The sequence below is a fragment of the Mytilus trossulus genome, chromosome 12 (assembly GCF_036588685.1).
Source record: "Mytilus trossulus isolate FHL-02 chromosome 12, PNRI_Mtr1.1.1.hap1, whole genome shotgun sequence".
Classification (NCBI taxonomy): domain Eukaryota; kingdom Metazoa; phylum Mollusca; class Bivalvia; order Mytilida; family Mytilidae; genus Mytilus; species Mytilus trossulus.
Genome location: NC_086384.1, coordinates 6,139,598 through 6,163,177, shown reverse-complemented (window position 1 = coordinate 6,163,177; position 23,580 = coordinate 6,139,598). Strand labels below are relative to the sequence as shown.

Here is a 23,580-nt window from a genome sequence, read left to right as displayed (position 1 = left end):
AAAGTTTAAATCAGATTCAACTTGATTACTGTTTCTAATCCTCGTCGGCACGAGAGGTGGAAGGCCTCTTTTAAAAAATATAATTACCAATGGAAGGAGTAAGATTTTTTGTTTTTGTCTAAGCTGCCTTTGTTTTAAATTCTTAATTATTTATCTGGTCGGGAATGCTATCTAAAACACTTATTTCTTCTGCAAAAAGGGGTGTCAGACACATTTTTTTTATCATACTGCTTTTATTACATTATAAATGTCTGGTTCCGTTCGACTCCGTTAAATACCAATTCCTCAGAGCAATTGGTACTTTGCGGAACGGAACGGAACGGAACAATAAATTAAAAAGTTTAAATCAGATTCAACTTGATTACTGTTTCTAATCCTCGTCGGCACGAGAGGTGGAAGGCCTCTTTTAAAAAATATAATTACCAATGGAAGGAGTAAGATTTTTTGTTTTTGTCTAAGCTGCCTTTGTTTTAAATTCTTAATTATTTATCTGGTCGGGAATGCTATCTAAAACACTTATTTCTTCTGCAAAAAGGGGTGTCAGACACATTTTTTTTATCATACTGCTTTTATTACATTATAAATGTCTGGTTCCGTTCGATTCCGTTAAATACCAATTCCTCAGAGCAATTGGTACTTTGCGGAACGGAACGGAACGGAATAATAAATTAAAAAGTTTAAATCAGATTCAACTTGATTACTGTTTCTAATCCTCGTCGGCACGAGAGGTGGAAGGCCTCTTTTAAAAAATATAATTACCAATGGAAGGAGTAAGATTTTTTGTTTTTGTCTAAGCTGCCTTTGTTTTAAATTCTTAATTATTTATCTGGTCGGGAATACTATCTAAAACACTTATTTCTTCTGCAAAAAGGGGTGTCAGACACTTTTTTTTTTATCATACTGCTTTTATTACATTATAAATGTCTGGTTCCGTTCGATTCCGTTAAATACCAATTCCTCAGAGCAATTGGTACTTTGCGGAACGGAACGGAACGGAACGGAACGGAATAATAAATTAAAAAGTTTAAATCAGATTCAACTTGATTACTGTTTCTAATCCTCGTCGGCACGAGAGGTGGAAGGCCTCTTTTAAAAAATATAATTACCAATGGAAGGAGTAAGATTTTTTGTTTTTGTCTAAGCTGCCTTTGTTTTAAATTCTTAATTATTTATCTGGTCGGGAATGCTATCTAAAACACTTATTTCTTCTGCAAAAAGGGGTGTCAGACACATTTTTTTTTATCATACTGCTTTTATTACATTATAAATGTCTGGTTCCGTTCGATTCCGTTAAATACCAATTCCTCAGAGCAATTGGTACTTTGCGGAACGGAACGGAACGGAATAATAAATTAAAAAGTTTAAATCAGATTCAACTTGATTACTGTTTCTAATCCTCGTCGGCACGAGAGGTGGAAGGCCTCTTTTAAAAAATATAATTACCAATGGAAGGAGTAAGATTTTTTGTTTTTGTCTAAGCTGCCTTTGTTTTAAATTCTTAATTATTTATCTGGTCGGGAATGCTATCTAAAACACTTATTTCTTCTGCAAAAAGGGGTGTCAGACACATTTTTTTTTATCATACTGCTTGTATTACATTATAAATGTCTGGTTCCGTTCGATTCCGTTAAATACCAATTCCTCAGAGCAATTGGTACTTTGCGGAACGGAACGGAACGGAATAATAAATTAAAAAGTTTAAATCAGATTCAACTTGATTACTGTTTCTAATCCTCGTCGGCACGAGAGGTGGAAGGCCTCTTTTAAAAAATATAATTACCAATGGAAGGAGTAAGATTTTTTGTTTTTGTCTAAGCTGCCTTTGTTTTAAATTCTTAATTATTTATCTGGTCGGGAATGCTATCTAAAACACTTATTTCTTCTGCAAAAAGGGGTGTCAGACACTTTTTTTTCATCATACTGCTTTTATTACATTATAAATGTCTGGTTCCGTTCGATTCCGTTAAATACCAATTCCTCAGAGCAATTGGTACTTTGCGGAACGGAACGGAACGGAATAATAAATTTAAAAAGTTAAAATCAGAACCAATGTTTCTAATCATCGTCGGAAAGGACGACGTGAGGTCAGTCTAGATATCATAATGCATGACTTGCAAATGCGTTAATTTCATGATAATTTATCAGGACAATCCGACATATTCATTTACAGAATAGTTCCCGATGTTATACATTATTGCATATTTCACCTGTGAAGATGAGATTAAGTATACATTTGTGTTATTTGTATATGGAAAACCGTAAAACACAGAAATTTTAAAGTTTGTTTTGTTTTAAAGATTTTTCGAAATTTTGATAAATGCCCCCTTTGGATACCTTAAATGAAATTCTGTTCCGTTCCGTTCCGTTCCGTTCCGTTCCGTTCCGTAAAGTACCAATAGCCATTAGAACTACACTCCCTTTGATTTTAATTTTTCAAATAAAACCAACAACATAAAATTTTAAAAAGTCACCTTCCAGGCATCTTTGCTAGCCAAGGCCTAGGGTTACGATCCATTCCCACTCTCTTCACCCTTGGCGGATTGAGATAAAATTTAGGAGACGCAAGGTAAGGATTTTTATTGGTTGCAGTCAAAACATCGCTGCATCCAATCAAAAAGCGCCTATAACATGATCATGTGTAGAAAGTGTTTGTAAACAATGACCACATGTTTATTGTGCAACAAGTCTTGACATCCCTAAACATACGACTATATTTAGTGACAACTTGAATGTTTTAAATCAACCAATAGAAGTTCATGTGTATGTTTCATGCCCAAATGAATGAATATTGACGTATATTTTCATTTCCGGCTTTACCAAGTGTGTAGAATCTAGATGCTACCGTGTTTTTGACCTCCAAATTGAAGAGTTCAAGTGCTACCATTGGTCAAGAATAATGTATTCGGAATGGGTGTGATTTTTATCTTCCGATAGATGGCGCAACATTGTTATCACAAATGTTGACTCAATCCGCCAAGGGTGAAGAGAGCGGGAGTGGATCGTAACCCTTGCCTGGCAAAGATGCCTTCCTGAGGGCATAGTATTTTCAGGAACAGCTCTTAGTGGTATTAAAATATTGCTGTAACTATTGAATATAAGCTGTGAAGAACATTTCATTTAAATTTCCACTTCACATATACAAATTATTTTGATTCAATCATATTTTTGAATAATTTCTATCTACTGGATGAAAATTTTCAAAGTACAATTAATTCTAAAATATTTTCTTAAATACATATTTTGTAGAAAACTGAAGACCATCTAGTAAAATTAAGTTTAATTCAATCAAAAGCAGTAAAATGTGAAACTTCATTGTTTTTTTAGGTGAAGCATTTTTCTGAGTTCATACCTAAAGCTTTCCCATCAGGAGATGATCTTATTTTAGATGCTGAAGTTGTATTGGTCGATAATGAAACTAGTAATCCTCTTCCATTTGGTAATTTAGGAGTTCATAAGGTGATGTATAAAATTGTATTGAAAAAATTAAAGCAACCATAATAAATTATGTTTAACAGAAGAGTCCTCTGTAACAACGTATTTAAACTTTAAGTATTTAGCTGAATTTTGCCCATAAATAACCTTAGATATATCCTTCAAAAAACCTTCTGATGTCTAGCACCAATCACTTTTTTATAGTGATGTCAAATGTTTTGAATTGTGATGTCAAAGTTTACGAGAACCTGTGTAATTTTACTCAATGGTGGACAAATTTGCATACAAGTAGAGTAAATACCTCTATTCTTTACTTTTTTTGATGCAATTACTGTTAGGAAAAAGTAAAGCCAGCAGAAGGTAAAAAAAAAATAGTTATCAGAAAAGAAACAGTTATTGGGATTCATTGAAATAAACTAATGGTGGTCTGTAGCAGTCATGGTTGTTCTGGTCTACTATATTTATAATTATTTTATATACTTTTTATCACAAGACATTTTTAAAAGTTATAAGAAGAAAACACAAATGACATCAACAACAAGTATTTATATTTATACTTTTATATTTTATTTTGTTTTTAAGTTTCTAAATGTTATAAGATATATTGTTATTTTATAGAAAGCTGAATTTAAGAATGCCCAAGTGGGTTTATTTGTATTTGACTGTCTGCATATAAATGGAGAAAACATCATGCACAAGTAAGCGGATGCATTAATTTTTGTGGATTGACCAGAAATTTTAATTTTGTGGATTTTTGATTTCATGATTTTGGCAAAGTCTACATATACAAGCTTATCACCATTTTAACTTTGTTGAGCGTTTTAAAGTTTTGATTTACCTATAAGAACAAAGACCTGAAAATTGGTATTTTATGGCTAAAAATGAATGGTAGCTATGTCACTAAAATATCCAGTACATGAATTTAGGGTTGCAACATATTTCACAGACATTGCTGGAAAATTACAACTGTCACAGATCATTTTTCCCAATGTTTTTAATTTTACAAAGAAATCTAGTATTTCATGTATTTGAACACTGAATTTTGTCATTTAAGGGAACAAAGTTTTTTTATTTGACATTCCTTCTCCCAAATACTTCAAATGCTTTATTAACTTTTTTATGCATATTGTAGATCTATTAAAGAAAGAAGAAAGATTTTACAAGATGAGATGATGGAGATTAAAAATAGAGTTATGCTTTCTGAGATGAGGCTGATAAATGTGAGTTATATGATATAGAATTACTGAGTTGATCAACCAAGCATGTTACCCTTACCACATCCTATTGCTATTATATTTTTTATCTTCAATGGTCTTCTAAAATATGTTTTAACAAAGACAATTTAAAAGAGCATAAGCTCTTTTTAACATGAAAGTGATTTTAACAAGGTTATAAATAACACATTTTTTTTTCTTGCCTTAAACTGATAATAAAGCAACACATAAGTCAGCTGTTTCCTGTGATGGTCACAGAGGCAAAAATATACATTTTATTAAATTTTGATTTTTATGCCCCACCTACGATAGTAGAGGGGCATTATGTTTTCTGGTCTGTGCCTCCGTCTGTTTGTGTGTCCAGATCGTCCCGCTTCAGGTTAAAGTTTTTGGTCTAGGCAGTTTTTGATGAAGTTGAAGTCCAATCAGTTTGAAACTTAGTATACATGTTCCCCATGATATGATAATTCTAATATTAATGCCAAATTAAAGTTTTGACCCCAATTTCACAGTCCACTGAACATAGAAAAAGATAGTGCGAAGTTCAGGTTAAAGTTTTTGGTCAAGGTAGTTTTTGATGAAGTTGAAGTCACATCAATTTGAAACTTAGTACACATGTTCCTTATGATATGATCTAATGATCCAAATTAAATTTCAGTCCACTGAACATGGAAAATGAAAGTGGGAGTGGGGCAATCCTGTACTATAGAGTATAGACACGTTCTTGTTAGTTTAGTTTTCTGAACAATATCTTATGACCTATTCATCAGATATTTACTTATCTTTAGGAAAGAAGAATGCACCTTGGGTTGACAAATTACCCTGTTGATTTTGATGTCATTTGGTCAAAGGTTAAAGTCACAACAATAAAACAATAAAACAATATAACCATCAAAATTTTTAAGATTTACCACTTTAACTTACATGGTTGGCAGACTTTATAGTCTTGCCAATACCAAAATAACAACACCTGACACAAAAAACTGTTTCTTTCTTCTACAAGTTATTGATCATTTCAACTTAGCTAATGTACAGCATCTATTATTTTTTCTGTCAATCTTTACTTTCAGGATCCTGATAATCTACAAGATATGATGGATGATGTATTTAGTCGAGGTTTAGAAGGCCTTGTTTTAAAAGATATAAATGTAAGTTATAAATGGAATTATCATTCTCTTCTTATTGACTAAAAGCATACAGAGTCTTCTATGATAAAACATTATATTCACTGGGAGAAAAATCATGAGAGGTTAATATAGTAATTTGAACAGGTAACGTTTACCTAATATAGATGTTTTAAGGAAATGTCAATGACATATGTTGATGGTGTCATAAAAAATCTCGTTTTTCTTTTTCATCTAGTTTTCAGTGCATTTCTTTCTTTTTTTTTCTTTTTCTTTTCTATGTATTTTTTAAGGAGAAAAAAATTGAATATTTCAATTTATGAAAGTTAGCAACTGCAGTAGCAGAAATATATAATTTAGTTTAAAATTATAGAGTAGTTTAAAAAAAGTTGAGCTACTGTGAAAGTACTTTAATTCGTGGGTATCAATTTTCGTGGTTTGAGCAATATTTACATGTTCATGGGTTTTTAAATTAATAGTGGATTTTAGTTTTAAAAAAAAGATTAAAGCCTTTAGAAACAAAAATTACAAATAGTCTGGATTGAGGAAATTTCAAAGTTAACATTGACCCGTTTAAATTGTAGTGATAACACTATTAACCCATGATAAAGTGATCAAAAGTAAAATCACAAAAATAATGAACTCATAGGAAAATCAATACGGAAAGTCCATAATCACATGGCAAAATCAAATAACAAAACGCATCAAAAACGAATAGACAAGAACTGTCATATTCCTGACTTGGTACAGATTTAAGACTATCAAAGGTGTTAATTAGGCCATAAACATGTCACCTAAGGAAAACAGTAACATAAAAAATTGCTATAAACGTATCTTGAATTGTCAAATTTTTATCAAAATTATGCCCAGTACTTATGAAATTATAATTTCCAATATGTACGAGAACTACGAGGATATAAAATGAACACTTTATCATACTAGCATATCAATATCAGAAATCTGACTTTCATCGATCAAAACTATTTATAAGAGAATTTAAAGATAAAAAATTGTACAGCTTATGTATATAATTATGTTATTAAAGATTAAATGGGTAAAATCCTGAGTGCGGTTGTAGTTCTGTGACAGCTATTAAAGTATTCTCAGATTTGACGTTATGCAATATATTTTTTTTTTTTTTTTTTAGATTATATCAGTAGTCAAACCTGACTTTGGATCTTTCCATGTCTTGATTTGAACAATGGTTGTTTTATTTCCTTGGACTCTTAAATTCGTGGATAAAGTCATCCACGAAAACCAGGAAAATTGGTACCCTACGAATAAAAGTACTTTCACAGTATTACTTGAAAACTGGAGAAGGATAAAATATCATAGAATAAACAACAATCGTTCACTTTTGATTTCAGTTGGTATAATGATTTGTTCTGTTTTTCTTGTACTTCAAGCAATAGGTCAACTATATTTGGTGTTTGGAACAATTGTAAGGTGTATATGTCTGTCTTGAAATTAAGATCTGACCATGACCTCATATTCATGGTTCATTGATCAATCTTAAGTTTCCCTGGTTGAGATTGTTTCTTAGATACTGTGTGCAACTATCTTTAAAGCATGTAATAATTGGAAGGTGTACATATCTGTCTCAGGCAGGGTACATCTTACCTTGACTTCATTTTCATGGTTTATTCACTACATTGATCAATGTTTTCTTGGTTATGTTTGTTTCTATGTGCATATATAGGTCAACTTAATTTAAAGCATATTTGATGTATGAAATAATTGCAAGGTGTTCATGTATTTTTAGTTTGGTTTATCTGACCCTGACCTCATTTTCTTTGGTCTTATTAAGTTTATGTGATAGTTGTAGTTAAGCTTTATATTTAGGAATATCAACATAAAATCAATGGTTAGTAATTAAAGAAAATGAGACCTTTCAGTGTGTAAGCTCTTGCTATCTAGTGAGTAAATTTGATTCATTTCTTGATTGTTGATCTATAAAAATTATTTACAATTAACAATTTTCAGGGGGTTTATTCACCTGGAAAGAGACATTGGTTAAAAGTAAAGAAAGATTATTTAGAGGAAGGAAAAATGGCTGACTCAGCAGATTTAATTGTCCTTGGAGCTTATTATGGTACAGGGAATAAAGGTCAGTAAGGTTAACTTCATGAGGTCACAACTGATGACTCAGCAGGTCTGAACTTTACTGCAAGATTAATACTGTAAATTCAGAAATTAATGCAAGGTTTTTATTATTGCGAAAAATGAGACTGAGTTGTAAACGCAATAATTTAAACTGTCATCTTGAAATATTTTATATGAATTTAACAGGATTTTTCTCAAATTCGTAAAAATTAAAATCGCATTTAAGTCTAAAATGACAAAATTGCAATAATAAATGCACGCAATAATTTCTGAATTTACATTAGTGGACAGAAAAAAAATCTCACTTTGGAATATAAAGAAGATGTCAGATCAGTATTCTCCATGAGCTAATTATAGTTCAAGGAATGCAACTACAGATGATCTTTCAGTTTATTTAAAGATAAGATGAAACAGGCACACTTTAGCAATTACATTAGACATGTTAGAACAGGAATAAGTTTAATGCATTTTAATACTAGCTTACATATCTCAAATCAAGAGAGTTTTTGGGTTTACTTATGTGTTGATGGAGTACCTCAATTTTTGACTGTATAATAAACGATTAATAGAAGCAAGTATTAAAATACAATACAGTTATTCCTTACAGCTGAACGCATTGAGTGTGTAGGAAAAGGTAATATCTTTGGTTAGCAGCTTGCTTGCTAGCTGAACCATGAGGTCATTATTAGGTTAGATAAACTACCCTCCTTTAAGAGTAGACTAGTCCAACGGATAACCAATCTATCTGTCTTGTTTTTAGTCAGAGTGTTTAGTGGGCTTATATTCCACTTTGTATTTATTTTGTACAATTTTATGTTTTTTTATATAAATAGATAAAGATATAAGAAAATTTATTATTTAAGTGACTATTAAAGGGAAAATTCACGATTTTTACTTATGGTTTAAATATGCTCATTATGACATAATATATATATATTCACAAAGTTTTATCGCTATATGTGCAGTAATAAAGGAGAAATTCAATATTTAATGAAAAAATATTAACTACTTCCTGTAGGTCGTGACGTTTTCTCCTGGTTTTTGCATGCCGGGATTTAAAAAACAATCATTAAAAGTCTTGGTTTTTAATCATATTTTAACGTAATCGTAAGCGCGCCGATGACTTATGCTTTATCTAATAACCATCCGATAATAAGAAGATAAAACGCACATACGTTCAATTGTACATATTCATGAGATAAATTTTCTATGTTAAACGTATATATTCGAATTATTTTTGTAGACAACACAAAAAGTTATAAATTGATTTTTAATTAATGTATTTTCGGACTGATAAGGTGAACAAAGTAAAGTACAATAATCTGTAAAGACAATATGTTGGTGTACTCTTATTGACCTTTTACTATCTCTGCTATGACTTGGTTGATACGATGTGTGTATTCACGGTTCTGTAGCAATACTCGTAGATTGCTTGTTGGAAGGTAAATTGTTATTTGCACTTCGGTATTTTACCACGCCTCTCGGGCACACCTTGCCAGGTGTGACTGTCTATTCGGATCAGTGAATTATAAGACAAGGGGAGCATCCAATACACATATTTAAAATATATATTCAAGTTGGTGACAAATAAAAATTGATCGCCGTGGAATTATTTAATTATGTTTGGTGCTATTATTTATTTGAATTCAAATAAGTTAATTTACTAAGAAATACACAATTTTTGGTTAAAGACGGGAAACTTAATTCATATGTCCGATTGAAATGATTTACACCTTTTGTCCTTGATTGATGTCTAATAAAAAGGAGAACTTAGAAATTATAAATAGCTTTACCAAAGTATTTTTATTTGTCTTTATTAGGCAAACAAATGAATGAGAACACTTAGATTTAGACTTTTTAAAAGCCACGTACAAATTAATAACTGGAACTCACTGAAGATAACTCTACCGAAGCGGAATATAATATGAACGAATAAAGAAAAAATACTTTTGTACTTGAGAAGTCTTAAAACATTGACAGCAAATTTAAGGTCTTCTTGGAATGGAATCGAAAAATTACGAATAGATATTCTTTATCAAGTGTGAAAAACGTCAACCAAATTTAATCATAATCGGGGACGTCCTTATTAAAGTAGTCTTCGTCTCACAACGTATAATACTTAATAACTATTTGACCAAAGATGTTTAAAAACAAAAGACAACGAATTTAATGTCATCTTTCCCTATTTTTGAATGTAATTATAATTTATAAGTCGGTTCAACTGGCAAGAATACCCCTAAAGCATACAAATATCTGACAAGCAGTTTATTCTTTAAATTTGCTGTCATTGAATATCAAGAAAGAAAATAAATCCCGAAAATGATTTGAAACTTTAATACTCAATAGCTTTCCTAGAAAATATTCACATCCCTCGGGGATTATTAGTGTACGTCCAGTTGCATATGTCGGAACAGTTGTGGTGATGACGAATTTCTTTCTTTATTCGAGAACAATCTAATTGATATATAAATCTGTGATTTTACTATGTTCATAACTTCGATGAACCAAAGCAAGTTATAGATCGACCTGTATTTAAATCAAATTGGTCCTCCTCTTCTTCTTCTTCTTTTGGTATACAATAGTCTATCGAATTGGATGATTACATACTGTTGGTATACGTAGACTAGTCTATTTACAAAACTTTTACCCCAATTTGCACAAAATGTATGTTTCTTTCTTATGTTCAATGTATACATAAAATTGAGAATGGAAATGGGGAATGTGTCAAAGAGACAACAACCCGACCAAAATAAAAAAACACAACAGCAGAAGGTCACCAACAGGTCTTCAATGTAGCGAGAAATTCCCGCACCTGGATATGTATATATTTTAAATTGCGCTGTAGTTCCGTAACTTTCTATCCGGCGTATAAATGAATCGTCGACAAGTGCGCACATTTTTTAAATCAACATTTCTGGAATGATCCAACTATGTCCTTTACTATTGACAAGAGTAAATATTACATTGTCCCAGAGACATATAATACAATTATATGTCTCTGATTTTCCCCAAATCAACCCTTGGAAAAAATACGTATATTTGTATATCTTCAATTTTTTTTAATTTTTTTTTGGTATCATTTTTTTTTTTTTTATAAATAATATTCTTTACACCAGAAATTTTATTTATAAACAAGCGTATGAGTTAAGTAATGACTAGTATATTATATCACTTTCGGACACGCAAGACAGAGATGTATATTATACATGCACCTGATAGTTCAAAATGGTTAGTTATAAGTTATCGGCCGTGTACACTGATCAATACCTACAGAAGTGAAACGATGCATGAACTTGCAGGCCCGACAGGAAATCGCTTGAATACCTGGTCGTGTCACCTTACACCCCTCACAATACCTTTGGGAGTAATACCTTAAGCCATGCGGGTGATCAGTGGAGCGAAGATCCTAATTTATTTGAATAAAGAATATTACTTTAAAGAATTATGAACGAATTAGATTTTCGAAAACAATTTTCACGGAACTCTTATTTATGATTTGAACTTTGAATTTTTAACTAATTCCAATATTAACAGTTTAAAAATAACAGACTATATGGTTATTAAAAATATAAGAACATTTTCCGAATCAAGTAAGTTAGTCAGATAAAACAACCGTACGATTGACAAGATATCAACACGTAATTACGGTTACTGTAGTTTTGTTTCTTTATGGTTTATAGACATATCGTGATTTTTATTTGGACAAGATAACAAAATGGCGGAACGCAAAGAACTGATACTCAAAATTTAAAATCGATGGTGATCTCTTATCTAGCGGAATAAAACTTTAATATTTATAAATTTGAGCATTTTTATACAGAATGGACATAATATGAATTTTTGATTTTTTTGCGAAGTTTCCCTTTAACTTTAATACCAGAAAAGTGCAAAATTGTGTATGATTATAACAAAATAATTTTGTATTTTCCATGCAGACAATTTTTCTTTTCTTCTCTCCAGGTGGACTCATGTCAATATTTTTAATGGGAGCCTACAATCCTCAAACAAACAAGTTCTGTACTGTTACAAAATGTAGCTCAGGTCTTGATGATAAGACTTTAGAAGAACTACAGTTCCAGCTTGAAGTGGTGAAGATAAACAAAGACATCACCAAAGTACCAAACTGGTTACATGTCAACAAGTCCCTGGTCCCAGATTTTGTTGTCAAGGACCCGAAAGAATCGCCAATCTGGGAAATTATTGGAGCAGAGTTTAGTAAATCACCAGCCCATACAGCTGATGGTATATCTATTAGATTTCCCAGGATTGCTGATGTTAGAGATGATAAAACGTGGGAATATGCCACTGATGTTCCAATGCTACAGGTATGGAAATGCTTTCAAAATAGATAGACAAGTTCTATGAATTATTTAAGGAACGACTGTAATATTTGTTCTGTCTATGAAGAAATAACATAAAAATGTGGTGCACAGTAAATAATTTGTGTAGTGGGTTATTTTGAAGTGAGCACCAAATTTTTAAAGTATTACAGTCATTCCTTATAATTTAATTCTAAATTCAACTTAAAGCCAGAGTAAATCATGAAAAAACGTTGATGATGTCATATTCACATCACAAAATTTTATCTATGAGCTGATAGACAAACACGGTCAGCCAATCTGAGACATGTTACATCCAAAATTAATTTATTTCATGTTAGATTCTTCTGTAGAAGAAAATACATGAATAAACTAATAACACTTGGTGATGCTTGACAAAACACACACAGGATTTACCTGTGCTGGCTTTGTTCTGATCATTTTATCTAAAATTCATAATGCAAAGCTTCTTAAATTCAACAATTAAGACTTGATCAACTCCTCATGATAAGAAGAACAGATTCATGAATTAGGAAAAAGGCAAAGCATACTAACTTAACTTGGTTTAGCTTTAGATATCACAAAGTTTTAACTCTGCCAAATGAGCTATTTCACAGTAACCATTAACAATAAAACCTGTTATAGTACATTTTATGTCTAAAACCCAATAAAATATTAATGGCTCAACTAATGAACAAGGAACATGAATATTATGAACTTAAAGTAAACACTTATATTCTATAAATACTTTAGCTGCAATATAATTTACATGTTAGATTTTACCTATAATTATTTATTTCAGGATCTGTTTAAGAAATCTAAGGAAGCATCTGACATAGTAACTACAAAGAAAGGAAAATCAACTTCAGGCACATCTACAAACAAGAAATAGCAAAACTAAGGGTGCCACTGTCAATAGTGAGAAACAAGAATAGTCATGAATGATAGTGAGGGTGGTGGCATGAGTTCAGCCACATCCGAAATGAGAGGACTATTGGAGAAATTATGTAGATCTGTGGTGACTAATAAAGTTCAAGAGATTAAGAATAGCACTGTTTTGCAGACATGCTTGGTTGAACTAATAATGGAATAATGAATGATTTGTTATGTATAATTGATAATGCCTTGGTTGGTTTTATATTGATATTGTTAGACATTATTAAAACATATGAAAAATCTGATTTAAATGTTGGATCAACTAACCGTATAGGTCATTTTAGTTATTCTTATATTTGGAATGAATTATTTTTATTGCAAGTTTTAATTATATTACTGGTACCATCTGAAATTACTTGTATTGGATGGCTACAAGTGTAGAGGTAATACTGGTTTACAGCAGTATGTTCAAAGTTATTATTTGGTATTTTGATATAGGAAGATGTGGTGTGAGTGCCAATGAGACAACTCTCCATCCAAATAACAATTTAAAAAAAAGTAAACCATTATAGGTCAATGTATGGCCTTTAACATGGAGCCTTGGCTCACACCGAACAACAAGCTATAAGGGACACAAAATTACAAGTGTAAAACCATTCAAACGGGAAAATTTTGTTTTATATCTCATAGAAAACGTATATTCTAATTGTAATATACAATCTGACAATTTTTTGCCTACATTTTGATCCAATTCAAAAGTTGCTTTATAGGTTTCTAATGACAATTCTATTTCAAAACTGTTTTCCAATAGAAGTTACATTTTATGATCACTTCAGATCTATGCAGTGTTCATTGGAATACAAATACACTTGACCCGAACTTTCACATTATATAAAACAGAAGATGTGGTATGATTGCCAATGAGACAACTATCCACAAAAGACCAAAATGACACAAACATTTTACAACTATAGGTCACTGTACGGCCTTCAACAATGAGCAAAGCCCATACCGCATAGTCAGCTATAAAAGGCCCCGATAAGACAATGTAAAACAATTCAAATGAGAAAACTAACGGACTTATTTATGTAAAAAAATGAACGAAAAACATATGTAACACATTTAAACAAATTACAACCACTGAATTACAGGCTGTTCAAAGTTAATATTTGGTATTTTGATATAGGAAGATGTGGTGTGAGTGCCAATGAGACAACTCTCCATCCAAATAACAATTTAAAAAAAAGTAAACCATTATAGGTCAATGTACGGCCTTCAACATGGAGCCTTGGCTCACACCGAACAACAAGCTATATAGGGCCACAAAATTACAAGTGTAAAAACATTCAAACAGGAAAATTTTGTTTTATATCTCATAGAAAACGTATATTCTAATTGTAATATACAATCTAACAATTTTTTGCCTACATTTTGATCCAATTAAAAAGTTGTTTGATAGGTTTCTAAGGTCAATTTCTATTTCAAAAATCTTTTCCAATGGAAGTTACATTTTATGATCACTTCAGATCTATGCAGTGTTCATTGGAATACAAATACACTTGACCCGGACTTTCACATTATATAAAACATAAGATGTGGTATGATTGCCAATGAGACAACTCTCCACAAGAAAGTGAATGACGCAGACATTAACAACTTTTAGTCACTGTACAGCCTACAACAATGAACAAAGCCCATATTGTTTAGTAAGCTATAAAAGGCCATGAAATGACAAATGTAAAACAAGAAAACAAGAAAACTAATTTATATACAAAAAATTAATGAAAAACAAATCAAACACATCAACAAAAGACAACCCCTGAATTACAGACTCCAGACTTGGAACAGGCACATGTATTCATAATGTGGCAGGGTTAGACTTCTTAGCAGGATCCCAACTCTTCCCTTACATGGGACAGTGGTTTAATAGAACAACATGTTTCATTACTTGAAATTTTTTTACCAGAGTTATATATCCTTATATATTCCAAAAGAAACCAATATTTTAGGCTCACCCAACTGTATAAGAAGTTAGCATTACTTGGAATCTATAGTTGTCTTCCATCATCTAACCAGTTCTAAAAGGACATCAGGATATTCAATTGATATAAAACCTAGGGGGAAAATAAAGTTAGAAGATAGTTACCGGCATATTGTTTGTTGCATATAGGATTACAATGAGAGAACTGTTTACGTCCCTTTGACTGTCATACGTCTGCTACTAATATGTGTACTATTTCTACTTGTGTTCTATGGTTTAGAAATTCTACGTTCGAATCATTACCTGTCAAAAAAGAAGTGAAGCATACAAAAGGAACTTTCAAACTAAAAGCAAAAATTAAAGTACAACACCATGGCTAAAAAGAATCTGTAAATAAAGCAGATCCAGCAATAAACATTATTTCTTGTTTACTATAAAACTCAAAAAGCAGTTATTCAATAAAGGGCACTTATTTTATCTAGCAGTATATTTTTTTACCTAAATAAGGCCATTAGTTTTCTCGTTTGAATTGTTTTACATTGTCTTATCGGGCCGGAGCCTTTTATAGCTGACTATGCGGTATGGGCTTGGCTCATTGTTGAAGGCCGTACAGTGACCTATAGTTGTTAATGTTTGTGTCATTTTGGTCTTTTTATGGGTAGTTGTCTCATTGGCAATCATACCACATCTTTTTTATATGCAGAGCATAGAAAGTGGAAAATTGCATAAAGATGACCAGGAATTGAATACAACAAAAAGTATAATAGCTTGTTATTGCTATCAAAGCTGTCCTTTTGAACTATGATGCTGGGGGTTCCAGTGATTTATATTTGTACTTATTTGAAATAAATTAGTCTGAAACACAATGGAAAAACTTAGTGAAACAAAAAGTCAACAATGCAGGTTAGGCTGGATTAAACCTTAGAGATGACCATGTTCCTTTCTATATTTTTTTTGGGGTGGAATATATAATGCTGGCAAATTCAATCCAGATATGCCAGTTTTCACTGTGACATGACTATAGCTAGGTATTGCTGATTTACCTGTTGTTCAGCCAGATTTTAAAATAGGCAGTATGCTTGACCAGTTGTACTTTTCCTAAAAAGTTTTTTTCCACATGGATTATTATGCCCCACCTACCATAGTGGATAGGCATTATGTGTTTTGGTCTGTACGTCCTTCCCACTGTTCTTTCGTTTGTTCATTCTGTTCATCCATTCATCCCGCTTCAGGTTAAAGTTTTTGGTCAGGTAGTTTTTGATGAAGTTGAAGTCCAATCAATTTCAAACTTAGTAGAAATGTTCCCCATGATATGATCTTTCTTATTTAAATGCCAAATTAAAGTTTTGACCCCAATTTCACGGTCCACTGAACATGGAATATTAAAGTATGAGTGGGGCATCTGTGTACTATGGACACATTCTTGAATTAAATATAAATTTGTTTAGTTTTTTATTGATTAATCAGATTTTTTTTTTCAAAATTTAACAGTAAACGCTGGGTAGTCAATATATATGTTCCTGGTAAACGGTATTGTGGAATCTGAATTTAAAAACAAAAACAAAAAACACCTGGAAGTTAAATAGTCCTATCTTAATAAGACACTTCGTTTTAAATTTTAAGCAGTGATGACTCTACTTTGTAAATTTTCTTTGATATCTTGTGAGATATGGGTACATTCTCGGGATTGCACTCCGGTTTTAATAACTTTTCGCTCTCCCTTTTAAAGATAAAATTGTCTGTTTACATTGTTTTGAAAAATCGCAAACCTCTGCAAAATTGTTTTGTGTTGCGTTGTAATTTCTGGTAAGAAAGAAAAAAATGCTTTTCAGCTGTTACATACAGGCGTGTCACCCTGCATGCACCATTGTACTTTTTGCAAAATGTCTGTGCTAAAAGAATTTGTTCTAATGACAAAAAGTAACGTGAAAAACTGCCACTTCGGCACTTGCCCATGTTGCCTCAAAAGCCTGAAATGTCTCTAAATAATCCAAAAACAAACACAGGTCGGGGAAGATACTCACAAACGGGTATCCAATTATTTTCCCCATTATTTTGACAGGTACTTGACCCAGTTGAGGACAGGATCTTGTTATGAGCCCCATATAATCCCTCCCCCTTATTATCATAAATCTTCAATCTTTGTCGTGATGACAGAGTAATCTCTCTTGATTTTTCTTTATCACTTATTTGTACCATGTATACTATATTGGCCTTATGGCACAGACCTTGTTAAGGAATAACAGTACTGTAGTTGAAGAGTTGCCTCAATCCTCAATCTTATGGCACAACTCTTCTCATTGGTGCATATTACGCCCTATGTGTATCTTCCTCAATGTATTTTCCTCCATATACTTTAATTTTGTTTTTGCTGTTACGATTGAAGTTGCGGATTTTTGGTCAGTCCAAACGTCCCGTTTTTGAGATATAGACAATGATAGAGAAGCTGTAATAATACCCATAGGTTATTGCAGAAATATATTTTCTGTAATAACATAGGTGAACTATGCATGATTTGTAAACTATGAGCTGTTATATATTTTCAAAGATTGGCATACTAAAAGAAAATTATAATATCAATAGAACTTGAGAAAAATTTAACAAAATAAAGGTTGTATATTGTCCCTTTGAAACATATAACATACATTTGTTATCACAGTTTTTTTTATATTTTAGCTCACAATAACAGCATGTACATGTACATGTTATTTTTCTCTAATAACTTATTAAAGTTAGACCCTTGACTGAATAAGGCCGAAATGATTTCTAACTTCTGTTTATATTCTTCTGTGTTTTCGTGATCTAGTCTTCCTAGCAGGGTTCATGTGTTGATCTTGCGTATTTCAATTTCTTTTGTAATTTGGTGGTACATTTCTTCTCTATAACTCTCGTAGTTGGGGCACTCTGTGAGGAAGTGCTGTTGTGTTTCCTTAGTTCCGCAGCTGCATAAGTCTGTAGTGTTTTGCCCTGTGCGTTGTTTATTATAGTTAAGAGTTGTGTAGCCAGTTCTAAGTTGAATAAAGATGCTGAAGAATTTTTCGGATGGATAGTCAAAGATTGGGATGTTTTTAATGTTTGGTGTTATCTCAAAGAGGTCTCTTCCTGTGTTGCTTAGTTCCCATCGTCTTTGCCACTTCAGCATGACACTCTTGTGTGCACCTTGTTTTACGTCTTTTAGCAGTCAGGGGACTTACTGAAATAAGTGATTTTTAAATCACTTATTTGAGTAGCAAATTCGAAGTTTTGTCACAAATTGGGATTTTGTATTTTTTTTAAATTTTTAAACACATAGGTTCAAATAATATCTTTTAATTAGTAAAATTAAAAAGTATGAACTAATTGCTTCTTTAAGTAGCAAGGTTTATGCTTTTGATGCTATCATTTAGCTGAAAATTCTAATTTAGTTGAAAAAATGCTATAATAATGGCTTTACATAATGAACTGATACTTTCTTAAAAGATTTTTCACAGCAGTGGGAGTATTTTTCTTGTGAAGTTCAAGGTTTCATCTTTCAGATTATGTAATAAAATTCTACTGTTCGTTATAAAAATTCCAATGTTCGGGGGTGTTGAAATTAGTGGGGGTCATTAAAAGAATGATACTTAAAGAAGTGATTTTTGGGAAGGAAATTGAGGTCTGATACTTAAACAAGTGATTTTTATGTCATTATCCTAGATTCAGTACAAGGTCATCACCTGAAATGACCTGGTCATCCCAGACAACACAGATGTTGGTTCTGATAAGTTTTAAAGCTAAAATAAGATTATATCACTTCTTCTAGTGATTAATTTGTGCTACTTAAATAGGTGATTATTAAAGAAAGATAACTCTAACTTCCAACCTTTATGGAAATAATGTTACTTGAATCAGTGATTTAGAAAATCACTTGTTTAAGTAAGTCCCCTGACTGTTTAGGGTAATTATGTTGTTTTTTTGGCAAGAGTTGTGTTGCTTTTTCTGCTGCTTGCTATGCTTGCTTTGCCAATAAGTCCGCTTCATCGTTTCCTTGAATATTTGCATGGCCTGGTGTCCATAGGACGTAGGATGCAAATTTCCATCCCATTAGTTCTTAGGTCTTCGATGTGTTCTCTGATGTCTCGAATTGCATCAATATAGGTATACAAAATTCCAGTACCATTACAAATGCTACAAGCTCTGCTAGTAGGATGGATCCTCTTTGTCAGAGCAACAGGTCTGTGTAGTCGTATGGCTGGTCTTGAGTCTTCTGTATATATGATTTCACCAGCTCCACATGGTCCAGGGTTTCCCATGCATGATCCATCAGTGTATACAGTTGCCACCGTCAACTGTAGATTTAACGGTTGCTAATGCAATTTTACTGGCAACGCGTAGCGGAGACAGTAAAATGGAGATTTGCAACTCTTCAACTGCAGTCATGACAGTACTGTTATTCCGATTCTAATGCATTACTTAATAAAGAAAAAATAAGATAAAACTTGAAAAAATGTCTAAATTTGACAAATAGAAAACATTCCGTCGAACTTCATGAATTATTTTGGCACAAAGACGTCATACTAATGAAAACTTTCAAACTGGAGGTTATTATGTTACCTGTAGGCTTCAAATTCGGATTAAATTACCTTAAAGCGACAAATTTGAGGTAGGTGTTGTTTTATTTTCGATTATATAGTAGTAATCGAACATTTGTTGATTCAATCAATTCAAAATGGCGGGTCCCTCCTTAGTTACGCCTGGTCAATTGTGTTTTTGACGACAACTTTTAGCCAATGAAAAAAAATGTTTTTTACTCTAAACATGCATATTTAGCATGTTTAGAGTAAAACTATGGTATATTAGTATAAATATGGTACAAATAAGTGATATATATATCGAAAAATCTAATTATAATAAAAATCTTTTCATTTATCTGAAATGTGGGAAAATCCAAATTTTCTATTTGTATCACTGACAATTGACTATGATCATGATGATTTAGGAGCAAAATAAATAAGTCAGAACACAAGTGGACGTATTAACAATGATTAATCTTAACAACTGCATTTTTTCTCTTTTCTAATTACCAAAGTATGGTGCAACATCAAATTGCAGATAATATACCATTTTCAGTAAACACACTTTTTAAGCAAATTATTTCATTATTTATATTACAATTTATAACAATACACAATGTACACTATACACATGATCCACAACATAATAAACATGATCTTGATGATAAAGATTCCAACACCACAAAAACATTCAGAAACTTAACTTTATTTTGAAATAATGAAATTTTGTTTTTATAGCAATACACTTAACAAAACTTGATTACAAAATAATAAAACACTAAATCTCAATGTATAAACATGATAAATGCATAAAAAAGTGTCTGAATGTGTAGGGTGTAAAAATGAAAAGGAGTAAACTTGTTATTGGTATTAATCATGTTAATATTGGCTAGTCATGCTAGTGCATTATTAATGGGATATAATTTAACATGGTCAGCAACTTTTATAGATATCTTATAGACTTCATAAGTCAGTCACCATATGGCATGTATGGCCTACAACAATAAGTATAAACATGATTAAACCAAAATGCTTGTTAAATTTATTTTTCAGACTTGTATGTGTTCCAATATCATGAATATGTTCTGCTTGACTATAGAATGCATGAAGTAAAATTTGTCTTCAGTTATATCAGTGCTTTGAGTGTGAAGTTGGAACCCATGTCTATCAAGTTTGTAGGTTGCTAACTTGTCTTGTACCAGTACCAATAGATAAAGGATACCAGATTTCCTCTTTAAGACAAATCTACCAATACAACATTGGAGCAGCTGTGAACCTGACACAACAACTGCAAATATGGCTGATAACAAGTATATCGTTGGGTATGCCAAACTGGGAACATCAGGATGTAAGAAATGTAAAACTAAGATCGCCAAAGGTGAACTTAGAATTGGCAAAGTCACGACCAATCCATTCTCTGACGAGGGGGGAGATATGAAACAATGGTTTCATCCAAATTGTATGTTTGAAACTTTCAAACGAGCCAGAGCAACGACAAAGAAGATAGAAGAAGGAGAAGATATGGATGGGTTTGGAGATCTTCAACAAGAAGATAAAGATCGTCTAAATAAAATGATTGATGGTATCTATACATACATGACATTTTAATATAAAATATAACACAACAAATTTCTGTAATCTGGAGGATTATGCATTTTAACTGCAATGGCAGCAATCTTAAGAATATTATTTGAATATATATCTTTTAAATTAAGTTTGTTCTTAAAATTCTGTAGATGATAAACATCTGACCATATTCAAACATGCTATAATGCATTGAAATTGCACTTTCTAAAGTCATGCACATGATGCAAGAGCTTATAAAATTATTTTATCAGATGCAGACTGATCTAATTGTGTCTTATCATGCTTATGATAATGATAATATAATTGTGTTAGTTTATCAGTTGTATTAAAATTATGAAACTGCACACAACTTTATCCTCTCTGTACTGTATGATTATCAGCTATTTTACATGTTTTACTCATACATGTATGTACATTATAGAAAAAGCTATTAAATTTTGAAATGAAAGTTCCCATAGCCATGATAGCATGAAATGTTCATAACAATGACATGTAATGAGTTAACCTTACTTATAGATAGTTTACTTTATTGGAAAACAGCAGATTGCCAAGAAAGTTTCTTAAATTGAAAAAAAAATCATAACAATCTTATAGTTGTAATCATTTTCAGAATTTTTCTATTTCAGATTCCCAAGCCAACTCAAAGTCTCCTGCAAAAACTCCAAAAAGGACACCAAAAGCCACTACACAAGCAAAACTGCCATTTAATTCACCTTCAAAGTCTCCACCTAAACCTTCACCTACAAAACCAGCAGCTTCTCCAAAGGCTGGACCATCATCTGCTGATAGTGACGAAGGTTTGGTTCAAACATAATTTGTTCAATAGTATTTTGTATGGACATAGATATAAGAAGATTTGGTATGAGTGCCAATGAGACAACTCTACGTCTAAGTTGTAAAAGTAAACCATTATAGGTCAATGTCTTTGACACAGAGCTTGGCTCACATAAAACAGCAAGCTATAAAGGGCTCCAAAATGACCAGTCTTAAACCATTTAAACAGGAAAACCAGCAGTCTAATCTATATATCAAAAATGAGAAACTTATTTGAAATAAAAATATTTGACATGTGTCAAGTACAAGTTCAAATGAAATTTTAAGCCACAAACATATATACTTGTTTCCTGCCTTGCTTCAGAAGAAAAGAGAAGTTAGCAGGTGAACAATTTAGATTTTAATAATATTTTACATAAGCTATACAGGGAATATTTCTAGGCTTTAAATGTACTTAACCAAAAAATTTCTCAACTTAAATCATTGTTATAATGCTGCTTAAACAAATTAAAAAAAAAAAAAAACGCAAATGTAAAGTTTAAACTGTTCTGAAAATATGAAACTAGGATCTTTTCTTAGATGATTAATCACTAAAATTCAAAAATTGCAACAAAAAGCTTTGTGAAATTAGCAAGAAATGGATGAAAGTGAAAAACATGGTATTTGAAGAAGCAGATTGGAATACAGTATTTGATTTATGAATACATTGTATAAGAAATCAAGCTTTCTCTGACTCTATGCTTATTTTAACACAAACAACAAATATATATTCATTTTGATCATTAGTATTGTTCAAATTACAACTGGCATTATTACATGGCTTTGTTTCAAAGCAACAGTTAATTGACATATAAGAATTTTTGAATACATTGAATATATAACATTGAGTTAAATTTCCAGTAAGAAATATCTCCCTGTTGTGAAATAATCTTAACAACTTGCAGTTGAGAGATAATCTAAGCAATTTGTCTGTTTTTCTTTTAGAACCAGGAACCAGTAAGAAAGGAGATTCTAGTGATAACTTTAGGAACTACAGGAAGTTATGTGCAGACATTGCTGCCGAGAGTAGCTACCTGGCAAAAACTCAGAAAGTATCCAATTTCTTAAAAAATGGTCCTAATGGAGGTAATTTTTGTGTTGTTTATTATTATTACAAAATGTGTGTCGAAATAGTGTGTCTCAAAAATAAAGACTGTCATTTTAAATTTGGTAGCATTAAGTTGTGTGCAGCATTTCTTAATGTTGGAATAATTAAACTCACATTTGTGTTGATTGTCCAACAATCACAATAATAAATGCATGCAATAATATACAATTACTGTCTTTTGGTGAGGTAAATGTGTGGTTTTATTGACTTTTGAAAAACTGATATTCACTGAGGCCAACCCCGCAGTGCATATCAGTTTTTCAAAAGTCAATAAAACCACATATTTACCAAAACAAAAGACAGTAAATGTTTTATTCCATATTCCGAGAGAAATTAATGTAATGGAAAATATTTACCAAAACTAATTGTACCTCAAACGTTTTTTACCAAAATTATACATGTAAAAGCACGCGACGTTTTGCGCGGTGAATATCCTTTTTCCGCAGGTGAATATGCTTATTTATTCAAAATCCCATTCATATAGAAAAACC

At 31.7% G+C, this 23,580-nt stretch overlaps 2 protein-coding genes across 2 annotated transcripts in view; both read left to right on the top strand.

Moving 5' to 3' along the window:
* Window positions 1-13,373, top strand: part of LOC134693336 (DNA ligase 3-like) — a 37,097-nt gene extending 23,724 nt beyond the window's left edge. The window contains exons 12-18 of the mRNA XM_063554091.1: window positions 3,325-3,456; window positions 4,051-4,130; window positions 4,565-4,652; window positions 5,717-5,794; window positions 7,754-7,877; window positions 11,834-12,198; window positions 12,995-13,373. Of these exons, the coding sequence (XP_063410161.1) occupies window positions 3,325-3,456; window positions 4,051-4,130; window positions 4,565-4,652; window positions 5,717-5,794; window positions 7,754-7,877; window positions 11,834-12,198; window positions 12,995-13,084 (957 nt within the window). The 3' untranslated portion in view covers window positions 13,085-13,373. The remainder of the gene's footprint in view (window positions 1-3,324; window positions 3,457-4,050; window positions 4,131-4,564; window positions 4,653-5,716; window positions 5,795-7,753; window positions 7,878-11,833; window positions 12,199-12,994) is intronic.
* Window positions 13,374-16,771: 3,398 nt separating this feature from the next.
* The window catches only part of LOC134693335 (DNA ligase 3-like), a 30,676-nt gene continuing 23,867 nt past the window's right edge, over window positions 16,772-23,580 (top strand). Inside the window, exons 1-4 of the mRNA XM_063554090.1 lie at window positions 16,772-16,855; window positions 20,635-21,163; window positions 21,795-21,965; window positions 22,927-23,067. Coding sequence (XP_063410160.1) covers window positions 20,878-21,163; window positions 21,795-21,965; window positions 22,927-23,067 — 598 coding nt within the window. The 5' untranslated portion in view covers window positions 16,772-16,855; window positions 20,635-20,877. The remainder of the gene's footprint in view (window positions 16,856-20,634; window positions 21,164-21,794; window positions 21,966-22,926; window positions 23,068-23,580) is intronic.